The 21,430-nt window shown below is 41.5% G+C and overlaps 1 protein-coding gene across 1 annotated transcript in view; it reads right to left on the bottom strand.

Moving 5' to 3' along the window:
* Position 1: 1 nt before the first annotated feature.
* si:ch1073-396h14.1 (disintegrin and metalloproteinase domain-containing protein 10) overlaps positions 2-21,430 on the bottom strand; it is a 69,653-nt gene continuing 48,224 nt past the window's right edge. The window contains exons 9-15 of the mRNA XM_021579496.3: positions 19,706-19,869; positions 13,971-14,142; positions 12,240-12,384; positions 10,919-11,102; positions 10,202-10,301; positions 8,095-8,324; positions 2-6,347 (exon numbers count right to left, since the gene is read on the bottom strand). Of these exons, the coding sequence (XP_021435171.3) occupies positions 6,243-6,347; positions 8,095-8,324; positions 10,202-10,301; positions 10,919-11,102; positions 12,240-12,384; positions 13,971-14,142; positions 19,706-19,869 (1,100 nt within the window). The 3' untranslated portion in view covers positions 2-6,242. The remainder of the gene's footprint in view (positions 6,348-8,094; positions 8,325-10,201; positions 10,302-10,918; positions 11,103-12,239; positions 12,385-13,970; positions 14,143-19,705; positions 19,870-21,430) is intronic.

Genomic DNA, 21,430 nt, shown 5'->3' with positions numbered 1-21,430 from the left:
ATTTTGAAGTGGAATGAGTGCTTTAATGGAAAGATAGTTGTAAACATGAACATTTTTCCAGGATCCACCTTAGAAATGCTATAAAGTAGAAACCCATTCACACATCCAAGCAGAGATAAACAGACAATATCATTCAATAATACACAATCTACATTCAATTTCAGAACATATAACAAAGCTTCCAGTGTCTTCCCGCTCCTTAATCTTATCCAAGTAAGGGGTGGCAGGTAGCCTAGTAGTTAAGAGCATTGGGCCAGTAACCGAAGGTCTCAAAATCCCCCAAGCCAACTAGGTGAAAAATCTGCTAATGTGCCCTTGACCAAGGCACTTAACCCTAATTGCTCTTGTAAGTCATTCTGGTTAAGAACGTCTGCTAAAAAGTAAAAAGGGGTAATCGCATCTTTTTACTGGAATCTTCAACAATAGAAACACAGCCTTTCCAATGTTCAAAAGGGGGCTTTTGACGATATACAGATTAAAACCAACCTTTTCCGGTGGATTGACTATGGAACCCTGTTTAAATGATCCTCCTTTTTAAATGAAGCCATACAGAGTTGGTTAAAATTCCAATTTCATCCTCCAGAAGAGGCAGAACAAATATTACAGCAAATACTGTCACTAAACTCTAACTCGTAAAATGTATATGTTTAACTTAAGGTTGAGAGGTTTGACAACTATGCCGCATAAAATAAAATATGTTTTATGTCCCAGTACCATAGCATTGGGTTTATGAACTGCTATACAAAACAACAACTGATTCATCAATCCATGCTTCTCAATTTAAACTATTATATAACATTCTTGGCACAAAAATAATATGGGGCATTGAACAGTCAGCCTTGTGCAGACTCTGCCAATCAATAGATCATCTATTTTGGTACTGTCCTTCTGTGGTTTGCTTTTGGAGTCAGGTCCAGAAGTGGTTGTAAGTCATAATATCTGTGTTCAGATGGATATACAGATGGATATACAAACCTGTTAGGAGATCTGAAAAACCATGATCAATCAATGAGAAATATTATTATACTCTTAGGTAAAGTGTTTATTTTTAGAGCAATCTTGGTAGAAATTGTAAAAATAGAGGCTCAAGACCCTCATAAGACATCACAGTAAAATAGAAGGATGTATCGCAAAAGGAAATAGTAAAATGGTATTGTACTGGGAAAGATGGTGTCACGCACTGATCTGTTTCACCTGTCCTTGTGATTGTCTCCACCCCCTCCAGGTGTCATTTATTTTCCCCGGTGTATTTATCCCTGTATTTTCTGTCTCTCTGTGTCAGTTCATCTTGTATGTTTCCAAGTCAACCAGCGGTTTTCTCTTTCTCCTGCTATTTGCATTTTCTAGTCCTCCCGGTGTTGACCCTTGCCTGTTTCTGGAATTTCTACCCACCTGCCTGCCTTGACCACGAGCCTGTCTGCCACCTGGATTTTGATCTGGTTAGGACCTTTTTGCCTGTCCACGACCATTCTCTTGCCTACCCCTTTGGATCAATAAACATTGTAAGACTCCAACCATCTGCATACTGTGTCTGCATTTGGGTCTCGCCTTGTGCCTTGATAGATAGGTTAGTCTGGGAACATCTGCGGATTGGAATTAAGATTATGGATTGATTGGCCAACACACTTGGAACCAAGTAAGATCAGGAAATAAACGATATACAGTTGAAGTCGCAAGTTTACATACACCTTAGCCAAATACATTTAAACTGTTTTTTACAATTCCTGACATTTAATCCAAGTAAAAATTCCCTGTTTTAGGTCAGTTTGGATCACCACTTTATTTTAAGAATGTGAAATGTCAGAATAATTGTAGAGAGAATTATTTATTTCAGCTTTTATGTTTTTCTTAACATTCCCAGTGGGTCAGAAGTTTACATACACTCAATTAAAATTTGGTAGCTTTGCCTTTCAATTGTTTAACTTGGGTCAAATGTTACGGGTAGCCTTCCACAAGCTTCCCACAATAAGTTGGGTGAATTTTGGCCCATTCCTCCTGACAGAGTCAGGATTGTAGGCCTCCTTGCACGCACATCCTTTTTCAGTTTTTCTGCACACAAAATTTCTATGGGATTGGAGTCAAGGCATTGTGATGGCCACTCCAATACCTTGACTTTGTTGTCCTTAAACCATTTTGCCACAAATTTGTAAAAAAGTATCATTGGGGTCATTGGCCATTTGGAAGTTCCTGACAGACGTCTTAAGATGTTGATTCAATATATACAAGTAATGTTGCGTCCTCATGATGACATCTATTTTGTGAAGTGCACCAGTCCCTCCTGCAGCAAAGTACCCCCAAACATAATGCTGCCACCACCGTGCTTCACAGTTGGGATGGTGTTCTTTAGCATGCAAGCCTTCCCCCTTTTCCTCCAAACATAACGATGGTCATTATGGCCAAACAGTTCTATTTTTGTTTCATCAGACCAAAGGACATTTTTTCAGAAAGTGCGATGTTTGTCCCCATGTGCAGTTGCAAACCGTAGACTGGCTTTTTTATGGCGGTTTTGGAGCAGTGGCTTCTTCCTTGCTGAGCGGCCTTTCGGGTTATGTCAATATAGGACTTGTTTTACTGTGGATATAGATACTTTTGTACCTGTTTCTTCCAGCATCTTCACAATGTCCTTTGCTGTTGTTCTGGGATTGATTTGCACTTTTCGCACCAAAATACGTTAATCTCTAGGAGACAGAACGTATCTCCTTCCTGAGCTGTATGACGACTGCGTGGTCCAATGGTGTTTATTCTTGCATACTATTGTTTGTACAGATGAATGTGGTACCTTATAGTGTTTGGAAATTGCTCCCAAGGATGAACCAGACTTGTGGAGGTCTACAATTTTTCTTCTGAGGTCTTGGCTGATTTATTTTGATTTTCCCATGGTGTCAAGCAAAGAGGCACTGAGTTTGAAGGTAGGCCTTGAAATACATCCACAGGTACACCTCCAATTGACTCAAATTATGTCAATTAGCCTATCAGAAGCTTCTAAAGCCATGACATCATTTCCAAGCTGTTGAAAGGCACAGTCAACTTAGTGTATGTAAACTTCTGACCCACTAGAATAAGTGAAATAATCTGTCTGTAAACAATTGTTGGAAAAATTACTTAGATGTAAGTACATGTTCTAACCGACATCCCAAAACTATAGTTTGTTAACAAAAAATCTGTGGAGTGGTTGAAAAACATGTTTTAATGACCCCAACCTAAGTGCATGTAAACGTCAGACTTCAACTGTATATACACAACCGTTCAACTTAGAAATGTCCTTGTTTTTGAAAGAAAAGCTATTTTTCCCCATTAAAATAACATCAAATTGATCAGAAATACTTGTTAATGTTGTAAATGACTATTGTTGCTGGAAACAGCTGATTTTTTATGAAATATCTAGATAGGCGTACAGAGGCCCAATATCAGCAACCTCACTGTGTTCCAATGGCGCGTTGTGTTATCTAATCCAAGTTTATCATTTTAAAAGCCTAATTGATCATTTGAAAACCCTTTTGCAATTATGTTAGCACAGCTGAAAATTGTGGAGCTGATTATAGAAACAATAAAACTGGCCTTCTTTAGACTAGTTGAGTATCTGAAGCATCAGCATTTTTGGGTTTGAATACAGGCTCAAAATGGCCAAGAAACAAAGAACTTTCTTCTGAAACTCATCACTCTATTCTTGTTCTGAGAAATGAAGGCCATTCCATGCGAGAAATTGCCAAGAAACTGAAGATCTCGTACAACGCTCTGTGCTACTCCCACAGTTGACAGTGCATGTCAGAGCAAAAACCAAGCCATGAGGTCGAAGGAATTGTCGGTAGAGCTCCGAGACAGGATTGTGGTGAGGCACAGATCTGGGGAAGGGTACCAAAAAATGTCTGCAGCATTGAAGGTCCCCAAGAACCCAGTGGCCTCCATCATTCTTAAATGGAAGAAATTTGGAACCAACAAGACTCTTCCTAGAGCTGGCCGCCAGGCCAAACTGAGCAATCAAGGCAGAAGTGCCTTGGTCAGGGAGTTGACCAAGAACCTGATGGTCACTCTGACAGAGCTCCAGAGTTCCTCTGAGGAGATGGGAGAATCTTCCAAAAGGACAGCCATCTCTGCAGCACTCCACCAATCAGGCCTTTATTGTATAGTGGCCAGACGGAAGCCACTCCTCAGTAAAATGCATATCACCTAAACACTCTCCGACCATGAGAAACAAGATTCTCTGGTCTGATGTAACCAAGATTTAACTCTTTGGCCTGAGTGCCAAGCATCATATCCAGAGGAAACCTGACACCATCCCTACGGTGAAGCATGGTGGTGGCAGCATCATGCTGTTGGGATGGTTTTCAGCGGCAGGGACTGGGAGACTAGTCAGGATTGAGGGAAAGATGAACAGAGAGATCCTTGATGAAAATCTGCTCCAGAGGTCAGGACCTTAGACTCGAGGTCACCTTCAAATAGGACAACGACCCTAAGCACACAGCCACGACAGCGCAGGGCTGGCTTCGGAACAAGTCTCTCAATATCCTTGAGTGGCCCGCCAGAGCCCAGACTTGAACCCGATCGAACATCTCTGAAGCGACCTGAAAATAGCTGTGCAGCAATGCTCCCCATCCAACCATCCAAGCTTGAGAGGATCTGCAGAGAAGAATGGGAGAAACCCCCCAAATACAAGTAGCTTGTAGCGTCATACCCAAGAATACTCTATGCTGTAATCGCTGCCAAAGGTGCTTCAACAAAGTACTGAATAAAGGGTCTGAATACTTATGTAAATGTGAAATTACTTGTCTTTTGGTATGTCAAAATTGCTTGAAATTTATCAAAATATGTTGTAGACAAAATAATGAAAAGTGCAGTCTGGTAGCCTCATTAAACAGAAAAAGTTGAACAAGTCATTGCATGTATAGCTTATTTATTTACTGACTTGAGACTTGACTTGAAAAAACGGGTGACTGCACGACTTGGACTTGACTCGAGACTCAACCAGTTCGACTTGGGACTCGAATTGAGACTTGAATGATAGTGTATTGATCCCACCTCTGACATCCTCCAACCTATCAGAGTTCTTGCAGTATGAACTAACATCTTGTCCATCCAATCAAATGATCAGAGAATTAATCTATTACTGAAAGCACAAGCTAGTGTGCTGAGAAGTTGACTTAAAGAGAAAGACACTAGTTTAACTGTTTTGAAGAAATACATTTCTTAAAAAATTAAGAAGCAGCAGAGAGATATATTTCGTTGTATTTTTTAAATTCTTAATTTACCCCTTTCACTTACTTAACTAATGCAGCTAATTTAGCCTACTCAACAACCTGACTGAAACAGAGAGGAATGCTATTTATGTTAGCTAGCTGGCTAAGGCTTTCCAACACTGGAACTCTTCAAAGTCAAGGTAAGCTTTTGGTTTTATAAATATATTGCTACCTGGGCCCGCTGTGGTAACTGCTAAACTGCTTGCTGTACACTGTACTGTGTAATTGTACACATGGCTTGGATTGTGGGTTTACTAACTCATTAGTTATAGTTTAACGACTATAACGTTAATATGGTGACAACGATGTAGGCTGTGTAGGGGTTAGTGGTTATGGTATGAAGGTTTGGCTTGGAGAGGTTTTTGTGCCTAGTCACAGACAGCTGTTGAGTTATAAACTGAAGTCCACAAGTGAAGGAAAAAGGTGAGAGAAGGAGAGCGCGTAGATGCGAGAATTAATTATACAACGAGCAAAGTGATGATGCTGTATGTGGCTGCTATGAAAGTGAACTATATGTGCAGGTGATCAGGGGAGTATTCATTCCGCCGGTTCTGTTACAAAACGTTTCTTAAACGGAAGCAAACAGAATGAAATGGGGAGGGACATACCTGAATTTGTCCAATAGAAACTATAGTTTTAGTTGCAAAACTGAACGTTTTCTAACTGCTTGGACTAATGATTACACCCCAGATCAGATAGATACAGGCAAGAGTGTGCAAGGCAGAATTGAATGTGAATGTGATTACTCCAATTTGTCTCTAGACCTGTGCACCTACGTTATAAACGTTCATTTTTAGGCTAGGTTGTAGCAACCTCATGATGGGTATAGGGGCAATTCGAGTATCATGTAGTAGCCTAAGCCTATCAATGTTCCATTGAGCTGGGTGAAGGGAATATGAATGGCAGTCATCCAATATGCTGTAATCGAAATAAGGCCATGCTCATAAAAAATTTGTCGCTCTCCCTAATCTTGAATGGCACCAACTGCCACTGTTGGAGCTACAGTGGTTACTCTGGGTCACCCATGTCCAGGGTACGTCCACACAGGCACACGGTGCTGACCATCACGGCAGACAGAGTCATGATGACCAAGAGAATGGCCCACCAGTGAGTCTGCAGAAGACAAGAGCACAACAAGTCAAACACTTACCCACTTTAGTTCCAATCTGATATTGTCAGCTGTTAAATAGTCAAAACACCACTGCAATTTACTTTAATTCACATTGACTTGACGTGTTCTGTTCTTCAAGAACCCATTTGTTACAGGATGTTAGTCAGCTAGAATTCGTTATGTGTCACACTCATTTGGATGGAACCAATGGGTATGCAGTAGCCGATTCATCTGTGGTATGGAAACACTACTATTGCCATTTCACAGCCTAATAACCATTAACTGGCATGGCTCCCAAACCAATTGTGTGAGCGGTAAATCTAAGCACTAGTAGGTGTCACCATCTCACTAACTCAACATGACGCACATGAACAGATCTTTTAAATCCCTGTGGGCATTCCTGATTCGCTGCGCTTTCTAGCAAGACCAAAGCTCAAAGCCAACTGAGGCTGGAACATCTGAACGAAGAACATCAACAGAGGAAGCTTTCTATTGTCGTGGCCAAGTTTTGAGAATGTTTTGAGAATGACGCAAGTATTAGATTCCACCAAGTTTGCTGCTTCAGTGTATTTTTTGTTGTTGTCAGATGTTACTATGGAATACTGAAGTATAATTACAAGCATTTCATACGTGTCAAAGGCTTTTATTGACAATTACATCAAGTTGATGCAGAGTCAATATTTGCAGTGTTGACCCGTCTTTTTCAAGACCTCTGCAATCCCTGGCATGCTGTCAATTAACTTCTGGGCCACATCCTAACTGATGGCAGCCCATTCTTTCATAATCAATGCTTGGAGTTTATCAGAATTTATGGGTTTCTGTTTGTCCACCCGCCTCTTGAGGATTGACCACAAGTTCTCAATGGGATTAAGGTCTGGGGTGTTTCCTGGCCATGGACCCAAAATATCGATGTTTTCTTCCCCGAGCCACTTAGTTATCACTTTTGCCTTATGGCAATTATGGCAATTGTTAGTCACCAAACTGTTCCTGGATGGTTGGGAGAAGTTGCTCTCGGAGGATGTGTTGGTACCATTCTTTATTCATGGCTGTGTTCTTAGGCAAAAATGTCAGTGAGCCCACTCCCTTGGCTGAGAAGCAACCCCACACATGAATGGTCTCAGGATGCTTTACTGTTGGCATGACACAGGACTAATGGTAGCGCTCACCTTGTCTTCTCCGGTCAAGCTTAATCCCGGATGCCCCAAACAATCAGAAAGGGGATTAATCAGAGAAAATGACTTTACCCCAGTCCTCAGCAGTCCAATCCCTGTACCTTTTGCAGAATATCAGTCTGTTCCTGATGTTTTTCCTGGAGAGAAGTGACTTCTTTGCTGCCCTTCTTGACACCAGGCTATCCTCCAAACGTCTTCGCCTCACTGTGCGTGCAGATGCACTCTCACCTGCCTGCTGCCATTCCTAATTCCTGGCAGCAATATCCTTGCCTGTGAAGCCCTTTTTGTGCAAAGCAATGATGACAGCACGTGTTTCCTTGCAGGTAACCATGATTGACAGAGGAAGAACAATGATTCTAAGCACCACCGTCCTTTTGAAGCTTCCAGTCTGTTATTCAAACTCAATCAGCATGACAGTGTGATCTCCAGCCTTGTCCTCGTCAACACTCACACCTGTGTTAACGAGATAATCACTGACATGATGTCAGCTGGTCCTTTTGTGGTAGGGTTGAAATGCAGTGGAAATGTTTTTAGATAGATAGACGACCCCCTAAAGCACAACAAACATATAACAAACCTTTATCCACTCAGCCAGGTCATCAAACTCATCCAGGTCTACCAGGTGGAGAAAGGAGTTCTTCAGCCTGGCGATGGGACCGTCAGCGTCCAGGATGCGACACACCTGGAACATGTCGCAGTAGCCCTGCTTGGCTGAACACGGTGCCCCGGCAACCAAGGCTACACGCTTTCCCTGGAAATGCCTGGTCAAGACAGAGGATGTGGTGCTGGCGCAGGTTGCAGGCTTGTCTGAGGTGAAGAAATACAGTGAACATTTTGTTATAGATGAAATTATTGAGTTTACTGAGTGGAAAAGCACATGCACACATTTGTAACTAAGCTCCTTATCCTTGTTAAATTGAACTTTTACACAGCATGTCAGATGTTCGAACAGAAGGATGTATTATGATGGGAACCTCAAAGCAAATGTTTTTTCCCCAATCATAAACACATTTTTTATTTTACTAGGCAAGTCAGTTAAGAACAAATTCTTATTTTCAATGACGGCCTAGGAGCAGTGGGTTAAACTGCACTGCAGAACGACAGATTTGTACCTTGTCAGCTCGGGGATTTGAACTTGCAACCTTTCGGTAACTAGTCCAACTCTCTAACCACTAGGCTACCCTGCTGCCCCATTCTCCAGATCTAAGCACATCAGAGGAAACGAGGGTGAGGGAGGAGAAGAGGGATTGTGCTGTCGTGTCTTTGGCTATGCCGGATTAAGTGATATGATATGCTATTCTATAAAATAATTTCTCCATAATTAATATTACCTGATTGAGCTAATCATGTAAATGTAATTAACTAGAGAGTCGGGGCACCACGAAATAATATTTATAGAGCTGTTATCTTCCGAATAAACTCTTAAAGACCTAGTAATATTTTACATCAATAGCAGTCAATATTAATCGTCATTCAGTCTCATCTGAAAATTGTAAATTCTTGGTTATCTGCACGAACCCTGGCTAACAAGTTGAATCAGCAATACAAAATTGGGTTTCATTATTTATTTACTAAATACCAACTAATCACACAGAATTACATATTCACAGAATGAATCATACCTTGATTACAAATTACGTCAGAAAGGAAAACGTCCCTAGCGGGCGGAACAGATATGACAGCTGGTTACACAAAAGGAAAGGGCTGGGTTTGAGTGAAAGAGCGGGAAGACTGAGGACCAAAGGAAGAAGCTGTGCTATCGTAAATACAGTACTTTATGCATCCTAAATTACCGGCCATTTGGAAAAGGAAAATGCAATAAATATTTACTCTGAGCTGCACTTCGGTAGGTTGGTGGTAGATGGAAGGCCGTGTTGCCAAACCGAGTCCTTTGTCCTTTGAAGAATGTCTCTGATGGTCAATTGGATACGTTGTAGTAATGTAGTTGTGTGATAGACGGGATACTCTGTCTGTTCCTTCCTAACCCTCATTTGCAGCTGCTGTTGCTAACTCAACGGCTAGGAGGTATCACTTCTGTAGTGAATAAGAGTTCAAAGTGCATACCATTCGCAACCAAAGCTCACGCTGATGTTGGCTTCGTTCTGCAGTTATTATCTGAACCATTCTGACATCAGACCGTCGTCCTCACATCCTCGGAACAGGAGGTTACTTTTTGTCAAGGCTTTATATAGTGGAGGGAGAAGGGTGTGTCTGAAAAGTTTTATAACCCATGACTCTTCACAGGGGCGGGCCACTGATTGAGCAGAGCCCTAACCTTATGAAAACCCAAATCTCTCATTTGGAAGCTAAAATTACATTTCATCTCTTCACCAATAATTTTATATTCAAACATTTAAATTGAACAACAATTCCATGTGAATCCGATAACTCTGATGTGTAGACTTTCCACTGTAGAGTTTATGTCATCCTATCATTGATGAGAATTGTCCCAGATGACAACCGAACTTACATCATATTCATTAAGTACCACCGCATATTTTCAATTGGTCAGATTACCAGAATATAGTTAATTTCCCCCCACCTTCTGATGTTCCCAGAATCTGTATGTTAATCAAGGGGTTTTCAAATTTCACATCAGTAGGGTAGAGAGAGGAAAAAGGGGGGAAGAGGTATTTTTGACTGTCATAAATCTACCCCCAGGCCAATGTCATGACAGTGCTTACCCGGCTGTTGACAGCACATGTGGCACTTTTCGTTTTTGGACTCTCCCAGACAGTCACACTGCTCTAGGCCGTACCTCACACACAGTGATTTAGCACAGTTCTGAGAAATAGAGGGAGAAATGGAGTGAAAAAGATAGGAGAGAGTGAAGGAGGGAGAGAGAGAGATAGAGAGATGGAGAAAGGGAAAAGGATAGGGGAAGAGGAGTGGAAGGATAGAGAGAGAGAGGGAAAGAGGGATGGTGAAATAGAGGAGAGAGGGGAGAAGACATAAAGAGAATGGATGAGCTCTAGCCTGGATGAGCTCTAGTACATTAAGGCCACCAGTGAAGTCTCACAGACAAAAATGCAGGACAGGCCTGCTCATTTCCACAAATCCTAAACATCTGTATTCAGTTAACTTGGCTCCAGGCAGCCTCAGAAATGTGTTCTGGTCCAAATCTTATATTTCAATATTTATGCCCCCATAGAGAGCCATACGTATGTATTTTACATTGAAAAAGTTGAGCAATCTTCACATTCAGAACAACTTTCCAAACTCAGAACCCCATTTATCATCTGAATGGGTGAAAACATTGAGAAAATGTACTCAAGTTGGCAACCAAGGACAACAGATCCTGTGAAAGTGGATACTGTTGACTTGGAATGTCGTCGCAATGAGACAGTGGGTGCAATGGGTGAAAATGTTGAGTCATCGTCTGGCCCTCCTACGGTGCTCACCCCGTTGAGACACACCCGGGTGCCCAGACTGCATATGGTCATGTTGGCCTTGGCCACAGGCTCGGGGCAGATGGGGGAGAGACCAGAGCAAATACTCTCCAGCTGACAGTCTGACTCCTCCTCACAGCTGACCCCTGACGGTTTCAAGACACACGCTGGCCCACAGCACAGACCCTGACTGGGACTGAGGGGACAGACAGAAAAACAAACAGACAGATAGACAGAGAGACAAACAGGCAGGTGGGCGGACGGACAGATATACAAAGAGAGACAATTACTGGGTGTATTGTGATTTACTGTTTTGTTTTTGAATGGTAAGATAGAGGTAATTATCCTCACAGCCACAACCACAACTCTGCTTTGACCCACAACCCCTTGGGTTGTGCCGTGGCGGAGATCTTTGTGGGCTATACTCAGCCTTGTCTCAGGATGGTAAGTTGGTAGTTGAAGATATCCCTCTAGTGGTGTGGGGTCTGTGCTTTGGCAAAGTGGGTGGGGTTATATCCTTCCTGTTTGGCCCTGTCCGGGGGTATCATCGGATGGGGCCACAGTGTCTCCTGAACCCTCCTGTCTCAGCCTCCAGTATTTATGCTGCAGTAGTTTATGTGTCGGGGGCTAGGGTCAGTTTGTTATATCTGGAGTACTTCTCCTGTCTTATCCGGTGTCCTGTGTGAATTTAAGTATGCTCTCTCTAATTCTCTCTTTCTCTCTCTCTTTCTTTCTTTCTCTCTCTCGGAGGACCTGCGCACTAGGACCATGCCTCAGGACTACCTGGCATGATGACTCCTCGCTGTCCCCAGTCCACCTGGCCGTGCTGCTGCTCCAATTTCAACTGTTCTGCCTGTTCTGCTATGGAATCCTGACCGGACGTGCTACCTGTCCCAGACCTATTATTTGATTTTATGAACATTTGTGAACATTTATGAACATTTGAACATCTTGGCCATGTTCTGTTATAATCTCCACCCGACACAGCCAGAAGAGGACTGGCCACCCCTCATAGCCTGGTTCCTCTCTAGGTTTCTTCCTAGGTTTTGGCCTTTCTAGGGAGTTTTTCCTAGCCAACGTGCTTCAACACCTGCATTGCTTGCTGTTTGGGGTTTTAGGCTGGGTTTCTGTACAGCACTTTGAGATATCAGCTGATGTACGAAGGGCTATATAAATACATTTGATTTGATTTGACAAAAATTTTCCATGGGTGATGTTATGTAACTCTATATAGAAATTACCCATAGAAACAGATCTAGAATCAGCAAATTGCAAAGGGACAATTTTAATCCTACTACTAATTTTAATTGCGAAACTTTGGAACCGAAGTTACCTGCACTTCTTGTCAGGTTTCAGGCGACACTGGATGCCCACAGATTCCTTGGCGCTGTGGCAGCAGAGGTCTGTCTCGTTGTGGCCCACGTCACACTCCTCCCCCTCCTCCACGATCTGATTCCCACAGATGGGCTGATCACTGACTGACAGGACAGAACACATATAGCCACACACATTAGCTCATCTCAACACTGCTGACTCATGTAGATGTCCTGTGGTATCTTCATAAATGATTGGAATAAATCAGATCCAGAGAGAGAGAGAGAGAGAGATACCCAGAGAGAGAGAGACACAGAGAGATACAGTGCCTTCAGAAAGTATTCATACCATTTGACTTATTCCATATTTTGTTGTTACAGCCTGAAAAATCGAAATTGATTAAAACATATTTTTTTTATCCCACCAATCTACACACAATACCCCATAATGACAATGTAAAACACATTTTTATACATTTTTGCAAATTTATTGAAAATGAAATAAAGGTGTGAATACTTATGTAATTAGATATTTCTTTGAGTCAATACTTTGTAGTAGCACCTTTGGCAGCGATTACAGCTGTGAGTCTTTCTGTGTCTTTAGGAGCTTTCCACACCTGGATTGTGCAACATTCACCCATAATTATTTTCAAAATTCTTCAAGCTCTGTCAAATTGGTTGTTGATCATTGCTAGACAACCATTTTCAGGTCTTGCCATAGATTTTCAAGTAGATTTAAGTCAAAACTGTAACTCGGCCATTCTTTGTCTTCTTGGTAAGCAACTTCAGTGTAGATTTGGCCTTGTGTATAAGGTTATTGTCCTGCTGAAAGGGGAATTGATCTTCCATTGTCTGGTGAAAAGCAGATACTTGTTGCCTTGTTGCAAACAGGATGCATGTTTTGGAATACTTTTATTCTGTACAGGCTTCCTTCTTTTCACTCTATTAGTTAGGTTAGTATTGTGGAGTAACTACAATGTTGTTGATCCATCCTCAGTTTTGTCCTATCACAGCCATTAAACTCTGTAACTGTTTTAAAGTCACCATTGGCCTCATGGTGAAATCCCTGAGCCGTTTCCTTCCTCTCCGGCAACTGAGTTAGGAACAACGCCTGTATCTTTGCAGTGACTGGGTGTATTGATACACCATCCAACGTGTAATTATAATAACCATGCTCAAAGGGATAATAAATGTCTGCTTTTTATGTTTACCCATCTACCAATAGGGGCCCTTCTTTGTTAGGCATTGGAAAACCTCCCTGGTCTTTGTGGTTGAATCTGTGTTGAAAAATTCATTGTTCGACTGAGGGACCTTAAAGATAATTGTCTGTGTGGGGTAAAGAGATGAGGTAGTTATTCAAAAATCACGTTTAACACTAATATTGCGGATAGAGTGAGTACATGCAATTTACTATGTGATTATGTGATTTTTACTCCTGAACTTATTTAGGCATGCCATAACAAAGTGGTTGAATAATTTTGACTTAAGCTTTTCATTTTTAATTAATTTGTAAACATTTTGAAAAACATAATTCCACTTTGACATTATCAGGTATTGTGTGTAGGGAAGTGACAAAAAATTCTACATTTAATCAATTAAATTCAGGCTTTCACACAACAAAATGTGGAAAAAGTAAATGGGTAAGAATGCTTTCTGAAGGCACTGTAGAGAAACAGAACACTACATGCTATTGATGTCCTCTTTTCCACAGAGGAGGTCTGGTTTGTTTAGACCTACATGTAGAGCCTCACCCACAAAGCAGTCATCCTTCTTGACTTTCAGGACTCGGCTGATATGCTTGATGCTGCAGGGAGAGAACTTATCGTTGTTCTCCCGGACCTCATTGGTAGCGTGAGGGAACATCAAGAACCTGCCTTTCCCTCCAGAAGAACCCAGGTTCCCACAATCCAAACCTTCATCATGCTGAGAAGCAAATACAACACAGAACATAAAGGTTCTACTTCACAGTAGAATGAGCTCAAGAAGTTTTGTCTCCTTCTAGTACAAGATTATGGACATTGGGGCCCTCATATTCAAACATATTTATGTCAAATTCAATAATTTTCACCAGATGAAAAGGAAGTTATTACTGAACATCTTTTTTCATTAAAAGTAAAACTATTGGAGGGATTTGTATGGGGTGATTCTGAGAAAACAACTACTGAACTCATTGTTGTCACGTTCTGACCTTAGTTATTTTATTATGTCTTTGTTTTAGTACTCCTCGTCAGAGGAAGACGAATATCGTTACAATTGTAAAATAGTAAGAACAAATTATTATTTACAATGAGGGTTTGGCCTACCCTGGCCAAACCCTAACCCGGATGACGCTGGGCCAATTGTGCACCACACTATGGGACTCCCAACCACGGCCGGTTGTGATACAGCCTGAAATCGAACCAGGGTCTGTAGTGATGACTCTAGCACTGAGATGCAGTGCCTTTGACAGCTGCGCCACTCGGGAGCCCCCAAGATGTATCCTTTATTTAACCTAGCAAGTCAGTTAAGAACAAATTATTATTTACAATGACGGCCTAGGAACAGTGGGTTAACTGCCTTGTTTAGGGTCAGAAAGACAGATTTTTACCTTGTCAGCTCGGGGATTCGATCACAGTCTTAAGACTAAAAATGACTCTCTTTATTGCTGGATACAAACGCTTGTTAACTTAAATGAAGGTCATTTTAAGAGAGAGACAAAAGTGCTGTGTCACTGTTGGCCATGGTTCTGGATGAGGAATACAATGTTCTCATAACAAACGACACACCCAGGACAGCACATATAGATACAGCCCTGAGGCCTTCTCTGAATCTCTCCAAGACCAACTTTCTCTGATTATCTACCAGAACAAATGACGAGGTCCGATCGTTCATGTGTTTAAATCTGCTGTTGAGATGTTAATATGGACTGGGATTGTAATCACTAAGAACAGTTTAAGGGGCAAATAAACTATGTGTAGACAAATGACTGAGGGCCCTTTGTTAGGTTCTTCTCTCACTCTTCCCTCTCTCTTCCCTCTATCTCTCGGAGGGCCATGCTGTCACATTAAGGATAGCAAGAGGGTTTCCAGACACTATGGGACTATGGGAGAGAATATCATTACCAAAGTAGGCCAAAGGCCTGGCTCCCTCTCTCCCCTCAGACCCCTTACCTCCCCCTTCCCCCTCATCATACATCTCAGGTGAAGCAGGCCCTCTGATCTCTCTGTGCCCTATCCCATCCTCCATCTGGAAACAATGAGGCATGCCTGTCAGTGGACCCGGGGTACTGCACCGTTCAGCCAAGAACCTGCTGGATTTATAAAAGGGCCACAGACCGACATGCTGTAGCAGAACTAATCTGTGCAGGAACGCCTGGGAAGAATCCATTGCTGCCTATGGAAGTGTGAATAACATCTCTGTGGGAGCAGGGTATAGGGAGGGGGATGGAATGTTGGCATTTGAGGCAGTGGGAGAAAGGTCGTAGATGGTGCTGCTGGTGGTTATGGAGGGAAAGTGGGTGTGTGGGGGGGTTTCTGTAAGGGGTACCAATAATGGGTGACAGGTAGCCTATCAGTTAAGATAAGAGCATTGAGCCAGTAACCAAAATCACCGAGCCGATTAGGTGAAACATGTGCCCTTGAGCAATGCACTTAACTCTACTTGCTCCTGTAAGTCACTCTGGATAAGAACATCTGCAAAATTACTAAAATGTAAAAATGTAATGTTCTGCAAACAACACTTTTGGTGAGGGAGAAAATGTAAAAATATAATGTGTAAGCTAGTGAGTGAGCATGTGCCAAGACTTTATAACATACAGTGCATTCGGAAAGTATTCAGACCCCTTGACATTTTATTACGATACAGCCTTATTCTAATATATATTCAATTGATTGTTTTCCTAATCACTCTACACACAATACTCCACAATGACAAAGCTAAACCAGATTTTTTTTACATTTTTGCAAATGTTTTAAAAATAAAATAATTTACACATTTACATACGTTTTCAGACACTTTACTCAGTATTTTGTTGAAGCACCTTTGGCAGCGATTACAGCCTTGATTCATGAGTGCTTAGGGTTGGTGTCCTGTTGGAAGGTGAACCTTCGCCCCAGTCTGAGGTCCTGAGTGCTCTGGAGCAGGTTTTCATCAAGGATCTCTCTGTACATTGCTCCTTTCATTTTTCCCTCCATCCTGACTAGTCTCCCAGTCCCTGCCGCTGAAAAAGCTCCCCACAGCATGATGCTGTCAACACCATCCTTCTCCGTAGGGATGGTGCCAGGTTTCCTCCAGACGTGATGTTTGACATTCAGGCTAAAGAGTTCAATCTTGGTTTCATCCAACCAGAGAATCTTGTTTCTCATGGTCGGCAAGTCCTTTAGGTGCCTTTTGGCAAACTCCAAGCGGGCCGTCATGTGCTTTTTGCTGAGGAGTGGCTTCCGTTTGGGCACTATACCATAAAGGCCTGATTGGTGGAGTGCTGCAGAGATGGTTGTCCTTCTGGAAGGTTCTCCCATCTCCACAGAGGAACTCTGGAGCTCTGTCAGTGACCATCTGGTTTTTGGTCACCTCCCTGACTAAGGTCCTTCTCCCCCAATAGCTCAGATTGGCTGGGAAGAGTCTTGTTGGTTCCAAACTTCTTCCATTTTAGAAGGATGGAGCCACTGTGTTCCCCAGATCTGTGCCTTGACACAATCCTGTCTCGGAGCTCTACGACATTTCCTTCGACCTCATTGCTTGATTTTTGTTCTGACATGCAAAAATTTGTAAAAACCTGCGTTCGCTTCGTCATTATGGGGTATTGTGTGTAGATTAATTGTTATTAAATCTATTTTAGAATTAAGCTATAACGTAACACAAATACTTTCCAAATGCACTAATCATTAGTAATGCTGAGCGATTAGTGCTTTAGAGATTGGTTTGATTAATAAAAATCAATCACGGATTTCGGTTTAGATTCTTGTTTTTTTTATACATTGAATGCACTAGGCATTCTGTGGGTTGAATGCTGTAACAACACAGAATAAAACAATGAATAAAAGTCCCATGATGGTAGTGACTGAACATTACTGCTTATCACTTGTTAACCATAATTTATTCCCATGACTTTACTTTCATTTTTTTATTAAGTTGTTGTGTATATTCTGTCTGCGGCTTATTCTGTCTGACAAAATCACAATTTTAGTAGCAAATAAGGCATAGTCTTTTGACTGCTGAATACCAACTATCAATCACTTAGGTCATTTATTTTTAGGTAGAGATACAGTACCTTGGGAAGCAACTGCTCACTGTCCATCTATCCCTCTACATCTCTCATCCTTCTGTATCTTTTATGTAGCAGGCTAAAAGAAACACTCAGACTGGACAAGTAGGTTTGCAATGGATTATGGTCATTGTAATTAATTACCACGGTTTCTGCTCTAAACTATGTAGAATATTGGCCTGTTGGAAATTACTGTCACGCCCTGACCATAGAGAGCCCTTGGTTCTCTATGGTGTAGTAGGTCAGGGCGTGACTAGGGGGTGTTCTAGTATGTATATTTCTATGTTGGTGCTAATATGGTTCCCAATTAGAGGCAGCTGTTTATCGTTGCCTCTGATTAGGGTTCATATTTAGTTAGCCATTTCCCCACCTGTGTTGGGTGGGATATTGTTTATGTGTAGTTGCCTGTGTGCACACATCATGATTTCACAGTTCGTTGTTTCTTTATTGTTCTGTTTTACGGAGATGAAAAATATGTGGAACTATACTCATGCTGCGCCTTGGTCCGCTCACTACGACGTTCGTGACAATTACAACTCCCTTTTACATTTCACAGTATGGGCTTGAGCTAAGTTATCTCTACAGAAACTGCACAATGTGCGCATAGAGCTCACATTAACAAAACCTAACGAAATTAAATTAAAATAATTAAAATAAATAATAATAAGGTCAATTACATAGGTAAATTAGTTGTTTAAAAACAAAACAAATGCCCATATTTTGGTTAATCGCTCAACACTATACATTAGTCAATAAAGACCAACTTTTATAACATCTGCAGCAGTGAAGTGGATCATTTGCTGATTTCTTCAGGAATAACGTAAACAGCCACGTAGCGTTAAGTGTGCTCAATACGTGGGAAATGCGGAACTGACAGATCATTGAGATTGGTCATACTACATATACACACACAACAAATCCTGTTTTACCAAAGGCCTTCCTTACAACAACAAAAAATACACAAAAAAACACGTGGTTTTTGGACAAGTGTGAAATTTCACGTTAACTTTTGACGTGTTTTTCCTTCACGTTTATTTTCACAAATGTCTGCTCTCCCATCCAGGGACTGACCAGGACCTACCCTGCTAAGCTTCAGAAGAAAACCAGCAGTAGGATATAGGGTGCTATGTTGCTGGAATGAATACACTAAAACTTGCAAATGAAAAAAAAGGCCAGGGTAACATAACCAAAGAGGGAAAATTGCAGGAAAGAAGGAGGCGTTTTATTTCATTATGCTATCATAAACATTTTTAAAAAGCACTGAAAACTATTTTTGGGTATCCATTTACAATTAATTTGTGCTTGCATTGTAAAATCACAGCTAGTTATGATACAACCTGGATTCGAACCAGGGCGTCTTTAGTGACGCCTCTAGCACTGAGATGAGGGATGAGGCTGGAGAAATGCAACCAATCTCAAATCAATAGACTACACTATGGATGCAAGGAGAAGATGCCATCAATTATATAACAATTAGAGTTTTAACCATGGTTTAAGGCTATACAATGTTTGTATACATTTACTTTGTTTACAAACATTGGCGTGAATGTTTTCTTTCATGTGAAACTGCAGATTTGAATTTGACATGTAAAAATCTAATCTGCAGTTTCATACATGAAAAACTTTCACTCGTGACAAAGCAATTCCACATGTGAAAGTGAGATTTTCACATGTGGAGGTTTCTTACATGTGAACCTGCAAATTATATTTTCACATGTGATTAATTTTCATATGTGAACCTACAATTCCAAATGTGAAAGTGAGATTTTCACATGTGGAGGTTTCTTACATGTGAACCTGCAAATTATATTTTCACATGTGATTAATTTTCATATGTGAACCTACAATTCCAAATGTGAAAGTGAGATTTTTTTTACCATGTGAAACGGCATATCTGATTCTCAGATATGAAAGTCTTAACATGTAAAACTGCAAAAACATGAAACCATATTATTCTCCTCACATGTGAAAACTTAAGCTCAACATGTGAAAACAGCTATTTCACATACTGTCTGAACTCCAAAACATAAGAATACCTTTGAGCACAGGGGTTCAAATCCTGCAACGAATTAATGCAGAGAGCTGCAACACGACCGCTACAACAAAAAAGGTCATGTGATGAAATGACATGTATCCGTAAAATAACACCCAACATCAGTAAAATAACAAGTAAAGGAAAGTGCTAGGACTCCAATGGGGGTAAAACATTAAGGATAGCCAAGGGTGATACTGTCCAGAACTCACAGGGGCGCCAAGGCTGTGGCCCAGTTCATGGGCCAGGGTGAGCTGAACGTGTTGGGGGGGCAGGTACTGGCCGTAGTTCTGCAGCGTGATCAGGCCCGTGTTCAGACTGGCGTTGCTACCATCCCGCATGAGAGTGTGTCGCGAACAAATCCCTCCCCAGTTCCCTGAAATATAAGGGAAAAGTAAGGAGAGTAAAGATAAGGTATGAATAGGGTCTAGACTTGATACTATCATTTAGGTGAAAGGGCAATTTCTTTGGCAGAATGTGTACAGTAGACAACATGTTCAGCGCAGTAGAAATAAAGCGTGAGAAACCTCAGCTGCACTGGGTTGCTTAAAGTCATGAACGTGTTAGTTGTTACTGATGTGCCATTTCTACTGTAATAGCTGTGTTATGGCTGTCCACCCTTCACTATATTGCTTACAGTATAGGTTGCATACGTGACCTTGACCTTTCTCTTTAACACCACAGGCCCGTATTTATGTTTTATTGAGGTTGTCCCCAGCCCCCTAAATATAAATGAAAGTATGGACAGTATGGACGTTTATCATATATGCACAGTCACTTTAACTATACATTCATGTACATATGTGCATACTACCTCAATTGGCCTGACCAACCAGTGCTCTCGCACATTGGCTAACCGGGCTATCTGCATTGACTCCCGCCACCCACCACCCGCCACCCGCCACCCGCCAACCCCTCTTTACGCTACTGCTACTCTCTGTTCATCATATATGCATAGTCACTTTAACCATATCTACATGTACGTACCACCTCAATCAGCCTGACTAACCAGTGTCTGTATGTAGCCTCGCTACTTTTATAGCCTCGCTACTTTTATAGCCTCGCTACTTTTATAGCCTCGCTACTTTTATAGCCTCGCTACTTTTATAGCCTCGCTACTTTTATAGCCTCGCTACTTTTATAGCCTCGCTACTTTTATAGCCTCGCTACTGTTTCTCACTGTCTTTTTATTGTTGTTTTTATTTCTTTACTGACCTATTGTTCACTTAATACCTTTTTGCACTATTGGTTAGAGCCTGTAAGTAAGTATTTCACTGTACGGTCTGCCTACACCTGTTGTATTCAGCGCACGTGACAAATAAACATTCATTTGATTTGATTTGACAGGCCAGAAGGCAGGCTAAGTTCTCACTGGGGCAGATAAAAGCCTCACGGCCAGATGGGTCTGTGTATCGGTGACTTGCCTTAACTTGTTGGCTTATATAATGCTCCTGCACTGCATGCGATCCCACCGGCCACCAATTACAAACAGCTGGCCTTTTCCTCACAGAATGCAGTATTGTGACATCATCTTTCAGCTAGCCCACCACTCATTTCAGAGAGGCACGTTTTGTTACAGTATGTGGATCGTAGAAAAGCTTTGGTCATGAAACTGACATGGGCTATAGGAGTTGGCTTTAAAAATATATATATTTTTTGTTTATTTTATTTTTTCAATGTAACCTTTATTTAACTAGGCTTGGCTTCACAGTATTTAACTAGGCTTGGCTTCACAGTATTTAACTAGGCTTGGCTTCACAGTATTTAACTAGGCTTGGCTTCACAGTATTTAACTAGGCTTGGCTTCACAGTATTTAACTAGGCTTGGCTTCACAGTATTTAACTAGGCTTGGCTTCACAGTATTTAACTAGGCTTGGCTTCACAATATTTAACTAGGCTTGGCTTCACAATAGGCACTAGATATATTTGCAAAGGG

This window comes from Oncorhynchus mykiss, chromosome 1, assembly GCF_057628025.1.
Source record: "Oncorhynchus mykiss isolate SJ-2025 chromosome 1, ASM5762802v1, whole genome shotgun sequence".
Classification (NCBI taxonomy): Eukaryota; Metazoa; Chordata; class Actinopteri; order Salmoniformes; family Salmonidae; genus Oncorhynchus; species Oncorhynchus mykiss.
This window is presented reverse-complemented; position numbering and strand designations above follow the sequence as displayed.